Source organism: Globicephala melas, chromosome 1 (genome assembly GCF_963455315.2).
Source record: "Globicephala melas chromosome 1, mGloMel1.2, whole genome shotgun sequence".
NCBI lineage: Eukaryota > Metazoa > Chordata > Mammalia > Artiodactyla > Delphinidae > Globicephala > Globicephala melas.
The window spans coordinates 108180467-108202751 of NC_083314.1; the positions used below are offsets into that span (position 1 = coordinate 108180467).

At 36.9% G+C, this 22285-nt stretch overlaps 1 protein-coding gene across 14 annotated transcripts in view; it reads left to right on the forward strand.

Moving 5' to 3' along the window:
- The window catches only part of ZNF644 (zinc finger protein 644), a 112568-nt gene that overhangs the window by 58755 nt on the left and 31528 nt on the right, over window positions 1-22285 (forward strand). The window contains exon 2 of one of the 14 annotated variants that reach the window (XM_030868631.2): window positions 15376-15461. The exons of the other annotated variants lie outside the window; for them this stretch is intronic. Within the exon in view, the coding sequence (XP_030724491.1) occupies window positions 15445-15461 (17 nt within the window). The 5' untranslated portion in view covers window positions 15376-15444. The remainder of the gene's footprint in view (window positions 1-15375; window positions 15462-22285) is intronic. 14 annotated transcript variants of the gene reach the window in all.

A 22285-nucleotide genomic window follows, 5' to 3' on the forward strand; every position in this document is an offset into this window, starting at 1 on the left:
TTGGATGGAATGTCCTGTAAATATCAATTAAGTCTATCTGCTCTGTTGTGTCATTTAAAGCTTCTGTTTTCTTATTTATTTTCATTTTGGATGATCTGTCCATTGGTGTAAGTGAGGTGTTAAAGTCCCCCACTATTTTTGTGTTACTGTCTATTTCCTCTTTTATAGCTGTTAGCAGTTGCCTTATGTATTGAGGTGCTCCTATGTTGGGTGCATATATATTTATAATTGTTATATCTTCTTCTTGGATTGATCCCTTGATCATTATGTAGTGTCCTTCCTTGTCTCTTGTAACATTCTTTATTTTAAAGTCTATTTTATCTGATATGAGTACAGCTACTCTAGCTTTCTTTTGATTTCCATTTGCATGGAATATCTTTTTCCATCCACTCACTTTCAGCCTGTATGTGTCTCTACGTCTAAAGTGGGTCTCTCGTACACAGCATATATATGGATCTTGTTTTTGTATCCATTCAGCAAGCCTTTGTGTTTTTGTTGGAGTATTTAATGCATTCACGTTTAAGGTAATTATCGATATGTATATTCCTATGACCATTTTCTTAATTGTTTTGGGTTTGTTTTTGTAGGTCCTTTTCTTGTGTTTCCCACTTAGAGAAGTTCTTTTAGCATTTGTTGTAGAGCTGGTTTGGTGGTGCTGAATTCTCTTAGCCTTTGCTTCTCTGTAAAGTGTTCAATTTCTTCATCGAATCTGAATGAGATCCTTACTGGGTAGAGTAATCTTGGTTGTAGGTTCTTCCCTTTCATTACTTTAAGTATATCATGCCACTCCCTTCTGGCTTGTAGAGTTTCTGCTGAGAAATCAGATGTTAACCTTATGGGAGTTCCCTTGTATGTTATTTGTCGTTTTTCCCTTGCTTTCAATAATTTTTCTTTGTCTTTAATTTTTGTCAATTTGATTACTGTGTGTATCGGCATGTTTCTCCTTGGGTTTATCCTTTATGGGACTCACTGCACTTCCCGGTCTTCGGTGGCTGTTTCCTTTCCCATGTTAGGCAAGTTTTCGACTATGATCTCTTCACATATTTTCTCTGGTCCTTTCTCTCTCTCTTCTCCTTCTGGGACCCCTATAATGCGAATGTTGTTGCATTTAATGTTGTCCCAGAGGTCTCTTAGGCTGTCTTCATTTCTTTTCATTCTCTTTTCTTTGTTCTGTTCCGCAGCAGTGAATTCCACCATTCTGTCTTCCAGGTCACTTATCCGTTCTTCTGCCTCAGTTATTCTGCTATTGATTCCTTCTAGTGTAGTTTTCATTTCAGTTATTGTATTGTTCATCTCTGTTTGTTTGTTCTTTAATTCTTCTAGGTCTTTGTTAAATATTTCTTGCATCTTCTCGATCTTTGCCTCCATTGTTTTTCTGAGGTTCTGGATCATCTTCACTATCATTATTCTGAATTCTTTTTCTGGAGGGTTGCCTATCTCCACTTCATTTAGTTTTTCTGGGGTTTTATCTTGTTCCTTCATCTGGTACATAGCCCTCTGCCTTTTCATCTTGTCTATCTTTCTGTGAATGTGGTTTTTGTTCCACAGGCTGCAGGATTGTAGTTCTTGCTTCTGCTCTCTGCCATCTGGTGGATGAGGCTGTCTAAGAGGCTTGATGGGAGGGACTGGTGGTGGGTAGAGCTGACTGTTGCTCTGGTGGGCAGAGCTTGGTAAAACTTTAATCCACTTGACTGTTGATGGGTGTGGCTGGGTTCTCTCCCTGTTGGTTGTTTGGTCTGAGGCAACCCAACACTGGAGCCTACCTGGGCTCTTTGGTGGGGCTAATGACAGACTCTGGGAGGGCTCACGCCAAGGAGTACTTCCCAGAACTTCTGCTGCCAGTGTCCTTGTCCCCACCGTGAAACAATGCCACCCCCCGCCTCTGCAGAAGACCCTCCAACACTAGCAGGTACGTCTGGTTCAGTCTCCCCCAGGGTCACTGCTCCTTCCCCTGGGTCCCGATGCACACAGTACTTTGTGTGTGCCCTCCAAGAGTGGAGTCTCTGTTTCCCCCAGTCCTGTCGAAGTCCTGCTGTCAATTCCCACTAGGCTTCAAAGTCTGATTCTCTAGGAATTTCTCCTCTCGTTGCCAGACTCCCAGGTTGGGAAGCTCAGAACCTTCACTCCAGTGGGTGGACTTCTGTGGTATAAGTGTTCTCCAGTTTGTGAGTCACCCACCCACCAGTTATGTGATTTAATTTTACTGTGATTGCGCCCGTCCTACTATCTCATTGTGGCTTCTCCTTTGTCTTTGGTTGTGGGGTATCTTTTTTGGTAATTTCCAGTGTCTTCCTGTCGATGATTGTCCAGCAGCTAGTTGTGATTCTGGTGTTCTCTCAAGAGGTAGTGAGAGCATGTCCTTCTACTCTGCCATTTTGGTTCCTCTCCCTGGGCCATTTAATCAAATTGTTAAAGTTATATTTGTAAGTTGTTCATAGTATGCCCTTATTATCCTTACAATGTTTATAGGGTCTATGGTGATATCTCGTTTCATTATTAAATTGACAAATTTTGTTTTAATCTTTATCATTCTTGCTGGAAGTTTATTAATTTTATTGGTTTTTTTCGTATAACTAGCTTTTTGTTTCAGTGATTTTTCTGTTTTCAATTTATTTCTGCTGTTATACTTATTATTTCCTTCTTTTTGCTTGCTTTGGATTTATTCTGCTCTTCTTTTTCTTTTCAAATGTAACATTTAATGGTATAAATTTAAGTTTCCCTGTCAGCATTGCTTTAGCTGCGTCTCTTATATTTTGATAAGTTGTATTTTCATTAAGTTCTTGTTTTTTTTTGTTTGTTTGTTTTTGCCGTACGTGGGCCTCTCACTGTTGTGGCCTCTCCCGTTGCGGAGCACAGGCTCCGGATGCGCAGGCTCAGCGGCCATGGCTCATGGGCCCAGCCGCTCTGTAGCATGTGGGATCTTCCCGGACCGGGGCACGAACTCGTGTCCCCTGCATTGGCAGGCAGACTCTCAACCACTGTGCCACCAGGGAAGCCCTAAGTTCTCGTTTTTAAAATTTTCTTTGAGAATTTTTGAGCCATGGATTATTTAGAGTATGTTGTTCAATTTTCAGTTGATAGAGATTTTCCTTTTATTTTTTCATTACCAGTTTCTAGTTTGATTACCATTCTTTTAAATTTGTTCAGGTTTGTTTTATTGCTGAGGGTATTGTCTATCTTCATAAATGTATCATAGGCACTTGGATAAAATATCTATTTCTCTGTTGCTAGTTGGAATGTTTTAAGTATTTCAGTTAGATCCTGTTGGTTGATCGTTTTCAGATTTTTTTATATTCTTGCTGATTTTCTTTAGTAGTTGAATCAGTTGCTGAGAGAAGAGTGTTAAAGTCTCCAACAGCAATTGTGGATTTGTCTGTTTCTTTTTAGTTTTATCAGTTTTTGTTTAGTGTATTTTGAGGTTGTGTTGTTTGGTATAACACATTTAGAATCATTGTCTTCCTGGTGGGTTGATCATTTTATCATTATTTAATGTCCCTGTTGATCACTAGTAATTTTCTTTGTTTTTAAGTTTGTTTTACCAGATATTAGTGTTTGCATGGCATATCTTTTTCCATTCTTTTATTTTCAGCCTACTTATGTCACTGAATTTGAAATAAGTTTCTTGTAAGCTGTATATAGTAAGGTTGTGTTTTTTTTAATCTACTCTGTCATTTTCTTTCTTTTGATATATTTAGATTATTTACATTTAAGGTAATTTTTGATGTTTTCTCTGGTTGTTGTTACTCTTTTCTTGCCTTATGATGGGTTACTTAAACAGTTTTTTAAGGGTTCCCTTTTTGTTCTGTGTGCAATGCATTTTTGATGTCTCTCTGTATGTCCTAATCTCTCTTTATAAAGACACCAGCCAGACTGGATTAGTGTCCACCCTAGTTACCTCTGTTTAACTTAGTTACCTCTTTAAAGGCCTTGTCTCAAATATGACTACATTCTGAGGTACTGGGGCTTAAGGCTTCAATATATGATTTGCGGGGGAGGTGGGGTGGAGACGTAATTCAGTCTATAACAGTAAGTTTCAAGTGTTCTCCTATGTAACTGAATTAAAGAGTTAAATGAAATTATTTGGATTTGTTTTTTTCTAACCATTTTAAACCATTCTCTTAGAGTGTAATAACAAGGTGTAAGGCATCAGGTCAGATATGTAACTTTCAGTTTGCTGTGGCAAGTAGGTATGCATCTGTGTCATCTGAGAGGTATATTAAAGTACTTAGAACAGAAGTGGTAAATCTGGGAGAGAGTTATAGCCTTGTTTTATATCATTTATGATACAAATTTGTTTTAAAAATTCATTTTGACCCATTTTAATTATCATTATGATATTGTCATAAAGAAACAGTAAATGTTTGTAGTATATGCCAAATTTATACAAGTCAATCTGGAGATAGTTACTGTTTAGGCACCTGAAAGTGAATGATAGAACAGTTAATGTTGTAGAGATTTATATTATTCATATGTAGTAGAAATAGTAGAATTACTAATAGAAATTAGTAGAAATATTAAATAAGCTTTTATCTTTTGTGCACACAATGATGGCTAGGGAAAGGCTACTCAGAAACATGCAGTATGTCTAGATAAGACAATTGAAGTTAATAAAAAGAAAGTTTGCTTTGTTTAATTACCAAAATTGACCGATTGCAGGCTTTATTATTCACTTATAGTTAGTCTACTTTATCTGTATCTCTTCATTAGTATTCAAGCACATTCTAGTTGCTTAAAAACACAGTGTATATAACAAAAGACATGGTGCATGTTCTCTTCGAACTTCAATTCAGTGGGAGAGATACATTAAACAATGATAATATCAATTGAATATTTGAAAGATATTAGTGCTCTGAAAGGAACAGTTCTTCAAAAGCATATGATAAAGGAACTTGACAGAGTGTTTGAGGAAACCTTTCTAGAGTAAGGGATGTTTAAGCTTTGATCTGAAGGAAAATTATGAGCTATGGTTAACTGAATTTATGTGATAGAGGGCTGGGGAGAGGAGAGCAGAGGATTCCAGACCAAAGAAACTCCATCTGCAGAGGCTCTGTGATGAGAAGGAATATGATGGGAAATTTGAGAGGGCCAATGTAGTTGAATCCCTGAGAACTGTTAGGAGGAAAGTGTGTGACAAGACTAGAAAGGTAGGCAGGGCCCAGCAAAGCCATTTCAGCTATGTTAAAAGATTTGGGGTTTCCTCTGTCTTGAGACAGAGGAAAACGTTGTGTTCCACAGAGGAGTAATGAACTTGAAGAGATCACTCTGCCGATATGTGTGAAGAACTGGTTAGAAAAGAACAAATAGATCCATTTAGAAAGCGCAGGTGCATTAATTTTGTAAAATTCTTTCTGCTTATGATAGTACACACAAAAAAGTAGTCACTCCAGGTACTGTTTTAGATAGCAGGGGTGTATCAGTAACAAAACATAAGTCTCTGCCCTCAAAGAGCTTACTTTGTAGTTGGGAAGAGAAAACAGATAATCAAATAACTATATCATCTTTCGGGTATTAGTAAGTACTGTATTAGTACTTACTTTTAGTAAGAAAGGTAAAACCAGATGGGGAGATAAAGAGAGACTGAGAGTGCTATGTTATTAAGGATGGTCTAAGAAGAACTAAGGAGGAGATAACTGGAACTGAAGGAACAGATCTGCACATATCACATATATTTGGAGGAAGAATTCCAGGCAGAGAACACTAAGTACTAAGTACAGAGTATGTGGGGCCTGGTCAAGGAAGAGCAAGGAGGCCAGTGTAGCTGCGGTACAGTGAGAAGAGGGAGAGTGTTAGGAGATGAGGTCTAGGACTAAGTGCATTATAGTTGGGTTGGATGTGAACTATATAACACTTACCACTTTGATGTTTTATATATATAGCTTTATACTAAAATTTAGTAATTTCTTTTGCTGGTAATTGTTCATGAAATTAAAATAGTATTATTAAACTTCTGGACTTAATTCCAGTGATTGGAGTGGGGAGGGGGGTTCCCCCACACCACCAAGCATTTCTCCAGATACCAGTTGGTGTCCTACTATTCAACTCAGTCCTGACACTATCTACCCAGAGACAGCATCAGATTCCACAATAAGGGTTTAGTCCAGAAGACTACACTCCCCCTCTGCCCAATCACACACACACACTTCTGATGCCATTTGCAAGCCCAGGTTGTCACCTATGCTTCTGACTAATTGGCTACAGTTTGGAGGTTGTCACGACCCTGTCCTTGGACTTCAGATGCCAGTTTCAAGTCCAGGTTTTTACCTGTTCTTCTGGCCAACTGGCTCTAAATCAGAGCTTCCCATGACCCCCTCATTGGGTTCAGTTAATTTGCTAGGGTGGCTCACAGACCTTCAGGAAATCCATTTGCTCACTAGATTACCACTTTATTATAAAAGGATATAATTCAGGAACAGCCAGATGGAAAAGATGCATAGGGGTAAGTATGTGGGAAAGGGGCTCAGAGTTTCTATGCCATCTTCAGGTAAGCCCCTCTCCCAGTACCTCCATGTGTTCACCAACCCAGAAGCTCTCTGTACCTCATCCTTTTGGGTTTTTATGGAGGCTGCATCACATAGGCATGATTGATTAAATCATTCACCATTGGTGATTGATCCAACCTTCAGCCCCTCTCCCTTACCTGGAGGTCAGGGGAGTTGGGCTGAAAGTACAAAATCACACAGTTGGCTCCTCTGGCAATCAGTCCCCATTCTTAGGTGCTTGCCAGAAGTCTCCATTAACATAACAAAAGACACCTTTATAGCTCTCCTGACAGGAAATGAAGGATTTTAGGAACTCTGCCCGAAACGGGAAGACCAAATACATGTTCCTTACTATAAGTCACAATATCACAAATATTCTGTCATTTAACAACTTTTAAGAGCTATTTCTGTCTTCTTTTAAAATAAAAATATAGTCTTATCAAAAATACACAAATACAGAAGAGTAGTGTTGCTGCTTGAATTTCCTACCCCCATACAAACCCCAAATTCACATGTTGAAGTCCTAATCCCCAATACCTAAGAGTAGTACCTTATTTGGAGATAGGGTCTTTTACAGAGGTAATCAAGTTACAGTTAGGTCCTTAGGGTGGGTCCTAATCCAGTTATGACTGGTGTCCTTATAAAAAGGGGAAATTTGGACACCGAGACAGGTATAGAGGGAAGACAGTTTGAAACAAAATAGGAAGATGATCTACGTATGAGCCAAGGAGAGACCTGAAATAGATCCTTTCCTCACAACCCTGAGAAGGGATCAGTCCTACTGTAACCTTAATTTTGGAGTTCTAGCCTTAAGTCACCCAGTCTGTAGTTCTTTGTTACAGGACTGCTAGCAAACTAATACAGGTATTAACTGAAAAGCAAAAGTTTCTTTTTTTCTCTATTCTGACTCTCCTCACTCTCTCCCAACACTTACAAGGGTAGCAGATTGTTATGAAACCTTCGGGTCTTTTACTGTATGTGTTTTATTAATTTCTAGAGCAACTTAAGTCTTTTAAGAAAATATGGAATTAAAAAACAAGCAACATACACCTGAAACTAACACAACATTGTAAATCAACTATACTCCAATAAAAATTTTTTTAAAAAGAGCAGCAAAAAGTAAAGTCTACAGCACTATATTCATAGTTACTTACTTTCTATGAAAAATTTAACTTTGAAACTATAAGACCATCTCAGTAATACATACAACTTTTTTCTTAAAAGATTGACCTATTTTGTTTTGTTTTTAAACTTTTATACCAAGATATTTCACAATCTTATTTACTTTAATTTATTACTTTATTAAGATTGATTTTTCCATTCCAGTATTGTATTCCATTATAACCTTTTCTATTGCTTCTGCATGGTATTTTGGAAAAAGAATTTGCTACCACTTGGTGGCACTACTTGGCTTAAAAATGAATCAGATTGTCTGCCATTAACTGTACGCCATTCCACTTAAATGACTAAATTCAGAGGGGATCTATTTGATATTAAGCAACTTAATATTATAAATGTTTGGTTCTTATTTTGTAAATAAAATAATAATTAGTGTTGTAAAACTGCATTTTATTAAAATGTCATATGGAATATAAAAACAAACCAAGCCTTAGTTTGATGGGGAGGGAAAGCATACAGATTTTTGATAGAAACCTCCTTTATTTAGTCCAGGCATTATTTATATTCTGCCTTAAACCTCTATGTGTCTAAATTTTAGAAAAATATATTTTTAATATTAGAAACAAACATCTTCAACTTTCCTTTAATATTAATATTTTCTAAGACGTGTATTTTATTTTGTCTTATATAAAACTAAGATATTAGATTTTTTTAGGTGATCAAAATAAATGACACATGTAGGAAAACAAATTTAAAGTATATTTTATTATGTCTTCCTGCAACATACTAAAAACTCAGGCAGTCATTTTTAATATATTTTATTTGTTTTATTTAATTAGGCAAAGGATCTTGAAGTGTAAGATGTGGAAAGTTATGATGTCCCCAGACATGATTTTTACTTCTAAACAATTGATATATAATACCATAAAGCTAAAGTATTTGTGTAATTATTGTTTTCTGGGTTGCATATACAGCATATAAAAGGTAATGCCCCATGTCTTTTTTTTTTTTCCTCTTTCCGGGCCGTGCCACACGGCTTGCAGAGCTTAATTCCCCGACCAGGTATCGAACCTGGCCCCTCGCACAGTGAAAGTGCCAGGTCCTAACCACTGGACCGCCAGGGAATGGACCACCAGGAATTCCCCACCCATGTCTTTTTCAAAATTGAAATATAATACATACAGGAAACTGTACTAAGTATACAGCTGAGTGAATCGTCACAAAGTAAACACTCCATGACCACCATAAATCAAGAAATAGAATACTGCCAGCAACCAGAAGCCTCCTATGCTTCCTTTCCCAAGCACTCTCCCTTTCCCATTTCCTGGAGTAACGACTACCTGGCTTCAAAGACGGTAGCTTTTTTTTAAACCTGTTTTTGGACTTTGATAAAAATAGAATTATATAGTAGTAGCATTTTGTCTCTGTCATGTTTGGGAGATTCATGTATGTTATCAGCTACCAATATAACTGTAGCTCCATTGTACTATTTTTTTTTTTTTTTTCTCTACGCGGGCCTCTCACTGCTGTGGCCTCTCCCGTTGCGGAGCACAGGCTCCGGACGCACAGGCCCAGCGGCCATGGCTCACGGGCCCAGCCACTCCGCGGCACGTGGGATCCTCCCAGACCAGGGCACGAACCCGTGTCCCCTGCATTGGCAGGCGGATTCTCAACCACTGCGCCACCAGGGAAGCCCTCCCTTGTACTATTTTATCACCATTTATCTTTTTACTGTTGGACATTTGGACTGAGTAATACTGTCATGAACATTCCTGTAAATGTTTTATGGGCTACATGTGCGACATTTATGTGGGATATATACCAGAAGTAGAATAACTGGGTCATTGGTGTATGTATGTTCAAATTTAGAAGATAATGCAAGAATTGTCTTCAGAGTCATTGTACCTATCCCATCAACAGAATATGAGGATTCCTATTGCTCTGTATTCTCACCAACACTTGGTATTAATAGCCTCTTTAATTTTAGCCCTTCTGAAGGATACATTTCCGTGATTCCAAATGAAATTGAGTACTTTTTCTTGAATTTATTGGCCGTTTGGATATCCTCTTTTTTATTATTATTACTATTTAATATTACTATTTAATATTAATACTATTTAATATTACTATTTAATATTTAATAAACTAATACTATTTTATTAGTAGTAGTATTTACTATTATTATTACTATTTACTATTATTACTATTTAGCTTTCTATATTACTGATTTATAGGAGTTACATATTTTATAGATGAGCCCTTTTTTTCCTACTGGAAAGGAACAGTAGGAAAGAACAGTTCTTTTCCTTCTGTTTTTAGGAGTTTTTATATATGCTAGATACAAATCTTCTGTTAGTTACATATGTTAAAAAAAATATATCCATTTTGTCTTGATTTTCACCCTCTTAATGTTATCTTTTGATGAAAGGAAGGTCTTAATTTTAGTGTAGTCTGATTTATCATTGTTTTCCTTTATAGTCAATGCTGCTTGTGTCCTGTCTAAGAAGTCTTTCTCTGCTCCAAGAACATGAATGAAGATATTCTCTTATGTTACCTTCTACTATGTATCCTCTAGTGGTTCTCAACTAGAGGCACTTCACCCTGCCCTCATCCCACACCTTCCACCCCATGGGTAGGACATTTGGCAGTGTTCAGAGACATTGTTAGTTTTCACAGCTGGGTGGGTGGAGTACTCCTGGCATCTAGTGGGTTGGCTAGGGATGCTACTAGACATTCTGCAGTGCACAGAATGCTAAGTATTCTACAATGCACAAAAAAGTTAATTTAGCCCAAAGTTTCACTAGTGCTGATGAGGTTTAGAGACACTGTCCTAGAGGCTTTATTATTTTGCTTTCTACTTTCTATCTAGAATTGATTATTGTATATTACTTTGTATGTTGTTTATGATGCATTTAGATTTACCTTCTACCTAGAACTTATTCTAGATATTATATGACATATAGAGGTCACCTTTTTTTTTTTATGGATGTACATTTTATGCAACATCATTTGTTGAAAAGATTGTTTCCCAGATGCTCTGCAGTATTAACTTTGTAATAAATCAAGTGACCATATATGTATGAATCTGTTTCTGGGCTCTATTTTTTTCCATTGGTCTACTTTATCTACCCTTGCACCAAAACTATGCTGTTTTAATTAATATGGCATTATAACAAGTCTTCATGTTCAATGAGGCAAGTTTTCCTACCTTGTTCTTCTTGGCTCTTTGCAGTTCCATATAAATTTTTACTGTCACATTGTCAGTTTTACAAAAATTGAATTGAGAAGGAGTTGACATCTTTATGTTATTAAATCTTCCAGTCCATGAATGTCATATCCTTTCATTTATTTAGGTCACTGAGTCTCAAACTCTGTGTTCTCAAGATCCATTTAAACTCTTAAAAAACCTTTTTTTAATCTGGTTTTGGGGAGCAAGAATATCCTATTAAATATTTACATAAATAACATACTTTTGGGGAACAAGAATATCCTATTAAATGTTAACATAAATAATATAGTTTTGTGAAAAATATACTTTCCAAAACAAAATTTAGTGAGAATAGTGTTACATTTTTGCAAATCTCTTTTATGTCTAGTTTAATGGAAGACAGCTGGATTCTCATACCTGCTCTGCTTTAATCCGTTGAGATAGCACAAGTCATATAGACTGGAAAATTCTGTTGTACACTGTGAGAGAATGAGAGTGAAAAAGGCAAATAAGGTCTTATTAGTAATATTATGAAAACAGTTGTAATTTTGAGAATCCCCTGATAGGGTTTCAGGGACCCCCAGGGGTCCACAGATCACACTTTTGGGAGCTGTTGCCCTAGAGATTGCAACATGCATCCTTGACCAGTAAGAGTCTAATTAATTTACCTTATATCTTTCCAGACAATGTGAGGAACCTAAAACACTTTAATTCCATTAATCACCCCCCTCACCCTTTGCTCGGTTTATTTGCTATAATACTCACCTGTTTTTAACTCCATATATATGTTATTTTTAAATTTTTTATTATTTATTTTTTTGTGTGGTACGCGGGCCTCTCACTGCCGCAGCCTCTCCTGCCGCGGAGCACAGGCTCCGGACACGCAGGCTCAGCGGCCATGGCTCACGTGCCCAGACGCTCCGCAGCATGTGGGATCCTCCCGGACCGCGGCACGAACCCGCGTTCCCTGCATCGGCAGGTGGACTTTCAACCACTGCGCCACGAGGAAAGCCCCTCCATATATATTTTAATCGTCATGAGACATCATCATTATTTTATGTCAGTATTTTAGATTTACCCAAGTTAACATTTTTAGTGCTTCTTATTTCTGCCTGCATCTTGAGTTCTCCACCTTCAATCATTTCCCTTTTTTGAAGAATACCCTTTAGTATATACTTTGGTATAGATTTGTGCTGAGAAATTCCTCTCAGTTTTTGTTTTCTGGTCATGTTCTGTATTTCACCTTCACCTTTTTTTTTTTTTTGCGGTACGCGGGCTTCTCGCTGTTGTGGCCTCTCCCGTTGCAGAGCACAGGCTCCGGACACGCAGGCTCAGCGGCCATGGCTCACGGGCCTAGCCGCTCTGCGGCATGTGGGATCTTCCCGGACCGGGGCACGAACCCGTGTCCCCTGCATTGGCAGGCCGACTCTCAACCACTGCGCCACCAGGGAAGCCCTCACCTTCACTTTTGAATGACAGTTTTTTACTGGTTAGAATGCCGGCTTGGCCATCATTTTCTTTTAATTAGGCTATTATCCCTTTGTGTTCTGGCTTCTGTTGTTTCTGTTGAGAAATCAGGTGCTACTCCTGTCAACATCTTCCAACCAAAAAGACCAGCAAAGAACACCTATAGTTGAACTTGGTTTTTACTTGTTGAAGTGAAAGATTCTTCATAGTATAGGGAATTTGGGGGTGTCTTTTTAAGAAGGTATTAGAACCTATTATAGGATTGGACTTTGGTTGGGTAATTTTAGAGAGGAGCTAACAAAGTAGAAGTTTGCTCTAAATTAGATGTTGTCAGAACATGGGCACATTTGACTGCCATCTTTTTTTTTTAAATTGAGGTGAAATTTACATAACATTGCAGTTAATCATATTAAGTGTACAATTCAGTGGTATTTAGTATATTCACAATATACTTTCCTTTCTTATTTCAAAGGTGTTTCAACACCCTGTAAACGTTAGGTAATCATTTCCAATTCCCCCCTTCCACTATCACCTGGTACCCTTTACTTTCTGTCTCTATGGATTTACCTATTCTTGCTATTTCAAATGAAAGGAACCGTACAATGATTCTTCATGTCTGACTTCTTTCACTTAGCATATTTTCAAGGTTCATCCAAGTTGTAGTATGTACTTCGTTTCTTTTTTTGGCTATTATGAATAATGATGCTGTAAACATTCATGTACAATTTTCTGTGTGTACGTAAGTTTTCATTTCTCCTGGATATATATCTAGGAGTTGAATAGCTGGGTTACGTGGTAATTCTTCGTTACCTTTTTTAAGAACGCCCAACGGTTTTCTACAGCGGGTACATTGTTTCAGTTTCTCACCAGCAATGTATGGGGTCTCTATTTCTCCACATTCTCATCAACACTTGTTATTTTCCTGGGTTTTTTTGTTTTTTGTTTTTTTTAATTAAAGCTATTCTAATGGGTGTGAAGTGGTACCTTATTGTGGTTTTCATTTGAGTTTTCTTAATGACCAAGATAGTGAACATCTTTTCATGGGCTTGTTAGCCATTTGTGTATCTTCATTTGAGAAATGTCGATTTAAGTCCTTTGCCTATTTTAAAAATTGGGTTTTTTTTCTTTTTGTTGTTGAGCTGTTTATATATTCTGGATATTAAACCCTTACCAAATATATCTTGATAATGTCCTTTGCACAGAAGTTTTGGTGAAGTCCAAATTATCTATTTTTTTATTCATCATGTTTTTGGTGTCAATTCTAAGAATTCATTGTCAAATCCAACATCATAAAGATCCATCCCTAAGCCTTATTCTAAGAGCAATAGCAGTTTTAGTTCTTATGTTTATGTTGTTGGTCCATTTTGATTTAATTTCTGTAGATGAAATGAGGCAGGGGTTCAGCTTCATTCTTTTACATGTGATTGTTCAGTTTTCCCAGCACCATTTGTTGAAAGACTGTTCTTTCCCCATCGAATGGTCTTGGCACCTTTTTAAAAATCAGTTGGCCAGGGCTTCCCTGGTGGCTCAGTGGTTGAGAGTCCACCTGCCGATGCAGGGGACACGGGTTCGTGCCCTGGTACGGGAAGATCCCACATGCCGCGGAGTGGCTGGTCCCGTGAGCCATGACCGCTGAGCCTGCGCATCCGGACCTTGTGCTCCGCAACGGGAGAGGCCACAACAGTGAGAGGCCTGCGTACCGCATAAAAAAAAAAAAAAAAAATCAGTTGGCCATAGATGTTTGGACTTATTTCTGGATTCTCACATCTATTCCATTGGTCTATATGTCTACCCTTATTCCAGTACCACACTGATTACTATAGCTTTGTAGTAAATTTTAAAGTTATTATGAGTCCCCCTACTTTATTTCTTTTTCATTGTTGTTTTTGCTCTTAAGGCCCCCTTACAGTTCCGTATGAATTTTAGGATCAGCTTATCCGTTTCTATTTAAAAAGGCCATTAGAACTTTGATAGGGATTGCATTGAATCTGTAGATCACTTTGGGAAGTATTGTCATCTTAGCAATATCTTGTTTTCTAATTCATGAACATGGGATGCCTTTCCATTTATTTAGGCCTTCTTTAATTTCTTTCAGCAGTGTTTTGTAATTTTTCAGTGTATAAGTCTTTCACCTTCTTGGTTGCATTTATTTCTAGGTATTTTATTTTGAATGCGTTTGTAAATAGAATTTTCTTAATTTCCTTTTTGGATCATTCATTGTTGACATAGAGAAACACGATTGATTTATGTTTGTTTATCTTATATGTGCAAGTTTGCTGAAGTTGTTTATTATGTTAGCTCTAGTAAGTTTTTCGTGTGGAATCTGTGGGCTTTTCTATACAGGCATACCTCGTTTTATTGCACTTCACTTTATTGTGTTGCAGATACTCCATTTTTTACAAATTGAAGGTTTGTGGCAACCATGTGTTGAACAAGTCTGTTGGCACCAGTTTTCCAACAACATTTGCTCACTTGATATCTCTGTTACATTTTGGTAATTCTTGGAATATTTCAAACTATCAAATAGCATTGCATGCTACAGAGAAATTGTTCATGAAAGAAAGAGTCAATCGATGCAGCAATCTTCATTGTTGTCTTATTTTAAGAAATTGTCACAGTCACCCCAATCTTCAGCAGCCACCACTCTGATCAGTCAGCAGTCGTCAACACTGAGGCAAGACCCTCCACCAGCAAAAAGATTACAACTTGCTGAAGGCTTGGATGATGGTTAGCATTTTTTAGCAATAAAGTATTTTTAATTAAGGTATGTGCGTTGTTTTTTTTTAGACATAATGTCATGGCACACTTAATCAACTGTAATAGACTCTGGAAAAGCCAGGGGACTGGGGTCCCCATCATCTGCACAGTCGAAAATCTAAGTATAACTTATGGTCGGCCCTCCGTATCCAAGGTTCCGGATCCACGGATTCAACCCACCTCAAATTAAGTAGCACTGTAGTATTTACTATTGAAAAACATTCGCTTATAAGTAGATCTGTGCAGTTCAAACCCGTGTTGTTCAAGGGTCAACTGTGTAGTGTAATCATAACTTTTATATTCACTGAGAAACCAAAAAATTTGTCTTGTCTCTCTTTGTTGCAGTATTCCCTTTATTGCAGTGGTCTGGAACCAAACACCCGGTATCTCCAAGGCGTGCCTGTGTATAGAATCATGTCATCTGCAAATAGGTAGTTTTACTTCTTTCCAATTTGGATGCCTTTTACTTGTTTTACTTGCGTAAGTGCTGTGCCTAGGACTTCCAGTACAGTGTTGAATAGCAGTGGTAAAAGCAGGCAGCCTTGTCTTGGGAGGAAGACTTTGTCTTTAACCATTGATGAGTATGATGTTAGCTGTGGGTTTTTCATGGGTACCTTCTATCATGTTAAGGAAATTCCCTTCTAATTCGAGTTTGCTGTGTGTTTTTAATCATGAAATAGTGTTGGATTTTGTCAAATGGTCTTTCTGCGTCTATTGAGATGATTGTGTAGTTTTATTCCTTTGTTCTATTAATATAATACATTGCTTTTCTTATATTGAACCACCTTTGCTTTCCTGGAGTAATCCCACTCAATTATAATTATAATCCTTTTAATGCGCTGTTGGATTCAGCTTGGTAGCATTTTGTTGAGGATTTCTGCGTCTCTTCATAACAGTCTGTCATTTTCTTTTGGTATCTTTGTCTGGCTTTGGTTTTAGGGTAAAGCTGGCCTCATAGAATGTGTTAGGAAGTAGTCCCTCTTCTGTTTTTGGAAAAGCTTGTGAAGGATTGATGTTAATTCTCTAAATGGTAGAATTTACCAGTGAAAGCATTTAGTCTTGGACTTTTCCTTTTGGGGGGTTTTGGGAGGTTTTTGACTACTGATTCAGTCTCATTACCTAATTATAAATCTGTTCAGATTTTCTGTTTCTTCTTGAGTCAGGCTTGGTAATTTGTGTTTCTAGGAATTTGTCCATTTCATCTAAATTATTTAATTTGTTAGTATTCAGTTCTAATATTTTGTTATAATCCTTTTAATTTCTCTAAAGTCTGTAGTAATGTCCCTATTTTCATTTCTGATTTTAGTTATTTGCATCTTCTCTCCTTTTTTTCTTAGTAAATTTCTTTGTTAATTTTTTTGATCTTTTAAAAGAATTAACTTTTTATTTGATTCTATTTTTATATTTTCTTATCTATGCTCTAATATTTATTATTTCCTTCCTTCTTCTGGCTTGGGTTTAGTTTGCTCTTTTTCCAGTTCCTGAAGGTATAAAGTTAGGTAATAGATTTGAGATCTTTCTTCTCTTTTAATGTAGGTATTTACAGCTATAAATTTCCCTCCAAATACTGCTTTTGCGACATTCCATGAATTTTGGTATGTTGTGTTTTGTTTTCATTCATCTTTAGATTGCCTTCTTAATAAATCTCATCTGTAGGGAAGGCAGGCTGAAGCTGAGATAAACATAGTTGGCAAAGAAGGTAGCTAATCAACTCATTTAGCAAGGGAAGGCGCTATTTGGTAGTTTGTGTTACACAGTTACCTTGTCTGAAGTCGATATTCTGTGAGATATTTTTATGTTCAACAGGAGAACAATATGATTTAGCTGAAAGCATCAGATTAGTTCTCGGACATTAGGAGCTGCTTTTTTTCTTTCTTGCTCTAATTATTGTCTCTTTGTGTAGTTATTCTTTTTTTCTGTGTCTACTTTTAAGATGTTCTAACTGTCTTTCATTGTCATCAGTTTTACTGTGATGTATCTAGGTGTAGTTTTCTTTCTGGAGTTCCTGGTGCTTCCAGAAACCACAGCTTGATGTCTCTTGTCAGTTTTAGAAGATTCTCAGCCATTATCTCTTCAAGCATTGCTTCTGCCCTATTTTCTCTCTCCTTTATTTCTAGGATTCCCATTAAATGTGTGCTAGATCTTTTCACTGTATCCTTTTTCAGGTTCCTGTCTTCATTTTCCATCCTTTTATCTCTCATTGCTTCATTCTGGGTACTTTATTCTGACCTTTTTCTAGTTCACTAATTAACTCTTAGTTGTATCTAATTTTTAGTTTTGTTGCATGGTGGCCAGAGAATGTGCCCTATGTGACTTCCATCTCTGTTGGAAATTTCTCTGTGGTCATTATAATATATAGTCAGATTATACAAATCTGTGTTTTACAAATACGTGTTTTGAAATAAAAATGTCTGTTTATTGTTGTGTAGAGTTCTCTGTATATTTGATCAGTGGTCTTCAAAATTTTTCTTTGAAATGTCCTCTAAAAGAATTTTGACAAACTGTGGCATTTTTAAGTTGCATTTGTAATTTTTGTCACAAAGTGAAAGTATTTATCAATGCTTATATATTGTATACATGCTTTAAATCTAATTTCTTCAAAATCTTTGCACTGTAGATTTAATTAGTTCAGCTTACATAAAACGTCTGCCATGGCCTCTCCCGTTGCGGATCACAGGCTCCGGATGCGCAGGCTCAGCGGCCATGGCTCACAGGTCCAGCCGCTCTGCGGCATGTGGGATCCTCCCGGACCGGGGCACAAACCCGTGTCCCCTGCATCGGCAGGCGGACTCTGAACCACTGCGCCACCAGGGAACAGCTTCCCTTTTTAAATTCAGTTCACATATCATACGTGTCATTGTTGACAACCTTCACATTTCTGAATTTTTATTCTAAGACTGGGGATTGGGGAGGGAAGGGAAAGTAGGTATGGAGAGGAAGAAGGTAGAGTGAGAGACAGACACTGGAATCTTGCCTTGAGTTGTTTTTCAGTGAATTGAGACTATGTGGCCTTTCTGTATCGTTTGCTTTGCTGCCATGGCATTCTCCCTAAGAAAATCTGGTATTCTCAAACCTTTTATTTGGTTCCCCAGAAGTTTTTACACATCAGAGCAATGTACAATATCAAGGTTCTGGGTGGTGGTACCCTTCTAGATCCATGAAATATTCAGCTAACAAGACAAAGATCTGTGCCCTTGAAACTTAGTTTTATGGGAATGATGCACAAACAATAACTGTAATTAGTAAGTATATTACATAGTATTTAAGAAGGTGATAAATGTTATGGGAGGAAAAAGGGTAAACCAGTGTTAAGTGTATTTAAGAATGTCAGCAATAGGGAAGTGAGTTTTGTATGTAATGTTAACCAAAGTGGTCCAGGCAGGCATTATTCAAGAGAAAATAGTTGAGCAAAAGCAAATTAAATGAGGAAGTTTGCCATGAGAGTACCTGGGAAATAGAGCATTCCAGCTTGAGGAATTGTCAGTGCTAAGGCCTTAATGTGGGAGAGAATGTTCAAAGAATAGTAAGAAAGCCAGCATGGCTGGAACTGGGTGAGCAAGTTAGGGAGAGGAATAAGAAATGAGGTCAAAGAGAAAAAAAAGAATTACTGGGAAGGATCTTCATAGCACCTTTTACAGGGTATTATAAGGATGTTGGGTTTTTTTTCTTTGAGGGAAAAACAGGGAGCTATTGAAGGGTTTTGAGGAACTTGATCTGTCTTAGGTTTAAAAATGATACCTCTCATTGCAGTGTTGAGAATAGATGGTGGGTGGGCAAGAGTAGATGCACTAAGACCAGATTAGGAAGCCCTTGAAATAATACAGGGGAGAGATAATAGTGGACCTGGGTGTAGCAGTAGTGAGAGGCAATTGAATTCTGGATGTAATTTGAAGATGATGGCAATAGGATTTCCTGATGGTTTGGATATGAAGTGCGAATTAAAGAGAATAAGGAAGATTACTCGAAGGTTATTGGCCTGAACAACTGATGGAGATGGAGATAGTTGCAGATTTGTGTTTGGGAATCTTTCTTTCATAAAGTGAGAGAAAGGTGATCTTGGAAGAGGAAAACTAGAATATTCTCCTTGATCTTTTGACTTTTGGGGAGAAGTGTTTAAAGCTTCCCTTTGTGACTGTCTGTCAGTTTCTCCTAATACTTGTGAGTTTATAATTTATATATTTTGTAGGTATTTTGTTGTATGCATAGGGGCTCACGAATAATATATCTTCTTGGTGGATCATGTACTTTATTAATATATAATATTCATTTCTAGCAGGTCTAGTGTTTTTGCCTTAAATTCCATTTGACTTTTCTGGTAGTAGAGACATCTATTTTCTTTTCATTAACATTTGCCTAGTTTATCTTTTCATCACCTTATCTTCCTTTTTATAAACAACATATAGAATACTTATGTTGTTTCTATATGTTAATTCTATACTTAAAAACAAAACAAAAATATGAATGCCTTTTTCTTAATATATGAACTTTTCACATTTATTCTGAATAAATTTATTCTGAATACCGATATGTTTGGACTTTTTTCTGCTTTTTTTCTCTTTGCTTTGTTCCATTATTGTTACTTTTTATATTGGATCAATTTTTTCCCATTTTTTAATTCTATAGATTTGAAATTATATATCTTATTTCACTATTTTAGTTGGTTATCCTTAACATTTTAACATACTTTTAAAAGATTTTCTTTTGATCATTTTCCAGTAGTCAAAACTCCCATGTTGAAAACTTTTGGGGATCTTATTTCCCGTATTATTAATTAGGAGGGCACTCAGGTGCAGGCCAGGAGTCTATGTATGGTCCACTTCCAGTCAGTCTGACAAGTTACTCTGATCCAGCATGATTATCCTGAACAAAAAAGAATACATGCTTCTCATTTCATAGGAATCCTTTTTGAACAACTGTCAACAGTTATTAGATTTAGTTGCATGTTTTACTAGTTTAATTGCTCACTAATGTTTATTGATTCTTCTTCACATATTCTTTTCTATCTATGCCTGAATATCTCCTTGAGTAATTCTCTCATCTGTAGGTGATAAACATTTGGAATCCTTTTTTGTCCAATGATGTCTATATTTTGTTGTTATACTTGAATGCTAGTTTAGCTAGTTATAGAATTCTGGGTTAAAAAGTATTTTCACATCTTTCACCATGATACTGGCAAAAATGGTAAGAATATGGGAAAACAGACATTCTTATACATTGGAGGTAGACGTGCATATTGATAGAGATTTAGGGAAATGATTTGAAAATGTATATTAAACTAAAAAAATTCACGTGCAATTTTAAAGGATCTACATTATCAAAATAAAAACATGACTATAGGGCTGTCTATACAAGGATATTTATTGTAGCATGTATATAATATAATACCATTTCTGTGAAGGTAAGCACAAAACAAATACATATGTATATATGTTTGTATGAATAAGAAAAAGGAGTAGTAGGATACACCAGACTATTACATTGGTAACTGAAGTGGGATAGAGTGGGAAAGGTAGAGGAAATTGCAACAAATATGTTCTACTTATGTAATTTTTTCCAATAAATTTGATTTTTAAAAATGTTTCCTCAAAAGCCTGGTGACACTACTGGTGATGAATTGTGTATCCTTGTTTCTTTGTAGATAGTCTTGTTTTTGTTTTTGTTTTTTCTGGAAATGAGTAGAATTCTTCCTTTTATTCTTAGAGTTCTGAAATTTCCCCCAGGACTTCTCAAGTGACATGTCTTTTTCTTCATCCTGCTGAGCACTCATTGAATGCTATTATTCTGAAGATTGTGCTTCTTGAGTTCTGAAATTTTTTTCTATTGTGTCCTCTTCCCTGTTCCCCAGGTTTCTTCTATAATTTCTACTCATTATAATTTGTGGGGTCTAGACTTTGTGTCTCTTTTCTGTTATTTTTTTTAACGCTCTTCCTACTCCCTTGTAAAAAAATCTTTCTATTGGAAGAATACCTCATTTCATCAGCTTTATTCACTCTGTTCTTCACCTCACCTGTTGAGAGTTGTTTTTGTTTTTGGGGTTTTTTTTTCAGTAGTTTTTTTTTTTTCCGGTACGCGGGCCCCTCACTGTTGTGGCCTCTCCCGTTGCAGAGCACAGGCTCCGGACGCGCAGGCTCAGCGGCCATGGCTCACGGGCCCAGCCACTCTGCGGCATGTGGGATCTTCCCGGACCGGGGCACGAACCCGTGTCCCCTGCATCGGCAGGCGGACTCTCAACCCCTGCGCCACCAGGGAAGCCCTTTTAGTAGTTTTTTATTTCAAAGTTGTCAGCCTACTGCTACTGTACTTCTTTCTTTAAAATACAATAGTTTATAGAATCTGAGGATATTAAGTATATTTACTTTCTCTTTTTATTCTTCTAGTGGTTAACCTTCTAATTTTAACAGACACTTAAATTTGTATTTCAATCACTATTAATAAGTATTCATAACCTTGTTGTTGTAAAATACACTTAGCACATGAATTTCAGATCCCTTCACACACACAACCTTTTGGGAAAATTTTTCTGAAATGACAGGTAAGTGGTAAACTTACACACTGTGTGCCTTCAACCTGAATGTTGTATAATTTGTCTTTGAATAGGATTGTATCAATATAGTCAAAGTAATTTTAACTCCAAACTTTGAAATTATTGCTCCATTGATGTAATAGTCTTGACGGTGAAAAGTCTGATGCTATTCTGATTCCTATTCTTTTGTATAAAATCTGTTTTTAGTTCTTTTGTTTATTTGTTTTTTTTATTTGAGATTGTGGTCTCCTTTCTTTCCAGAGCCCTTGTCTATAACTGTTCAGGTTTATGGTTTTATTTGTCTACATATGTCTCTCTCTTCTAGTCCTTCTACTTTCATTTCGTTGGCATTTTACAAGAGAGAAAGATAAATTCATGTCCTTGATATTCTGAAAGGGATCAGGAACTCTTAGAAACTCTTGAATCCTGAGTGGCCACTTCACATCTTTTTTCCTTAGAGCACTGGGTCATGCACTGTAATTCCCCCCTTTATTGCTTATTGAACAGTAATGCCCTGCCTTATCCCACAAGAGTGGTATTGTTCTAGCACCAGCAACTCTTAAGATATGCTTCTTCCTATGGCTCTTTATCTTCTGCTTATTTATCCTGTTTATTATACCCTGGGAGTAGTGTAAGTTCTCAGGTATCTCCTCCCAGAATACATTTCTGCTTGTAAGGGAGGGTCTCCATTATCATTAGGAGCAGTACACAAATTCAGTATCATCATTCTGT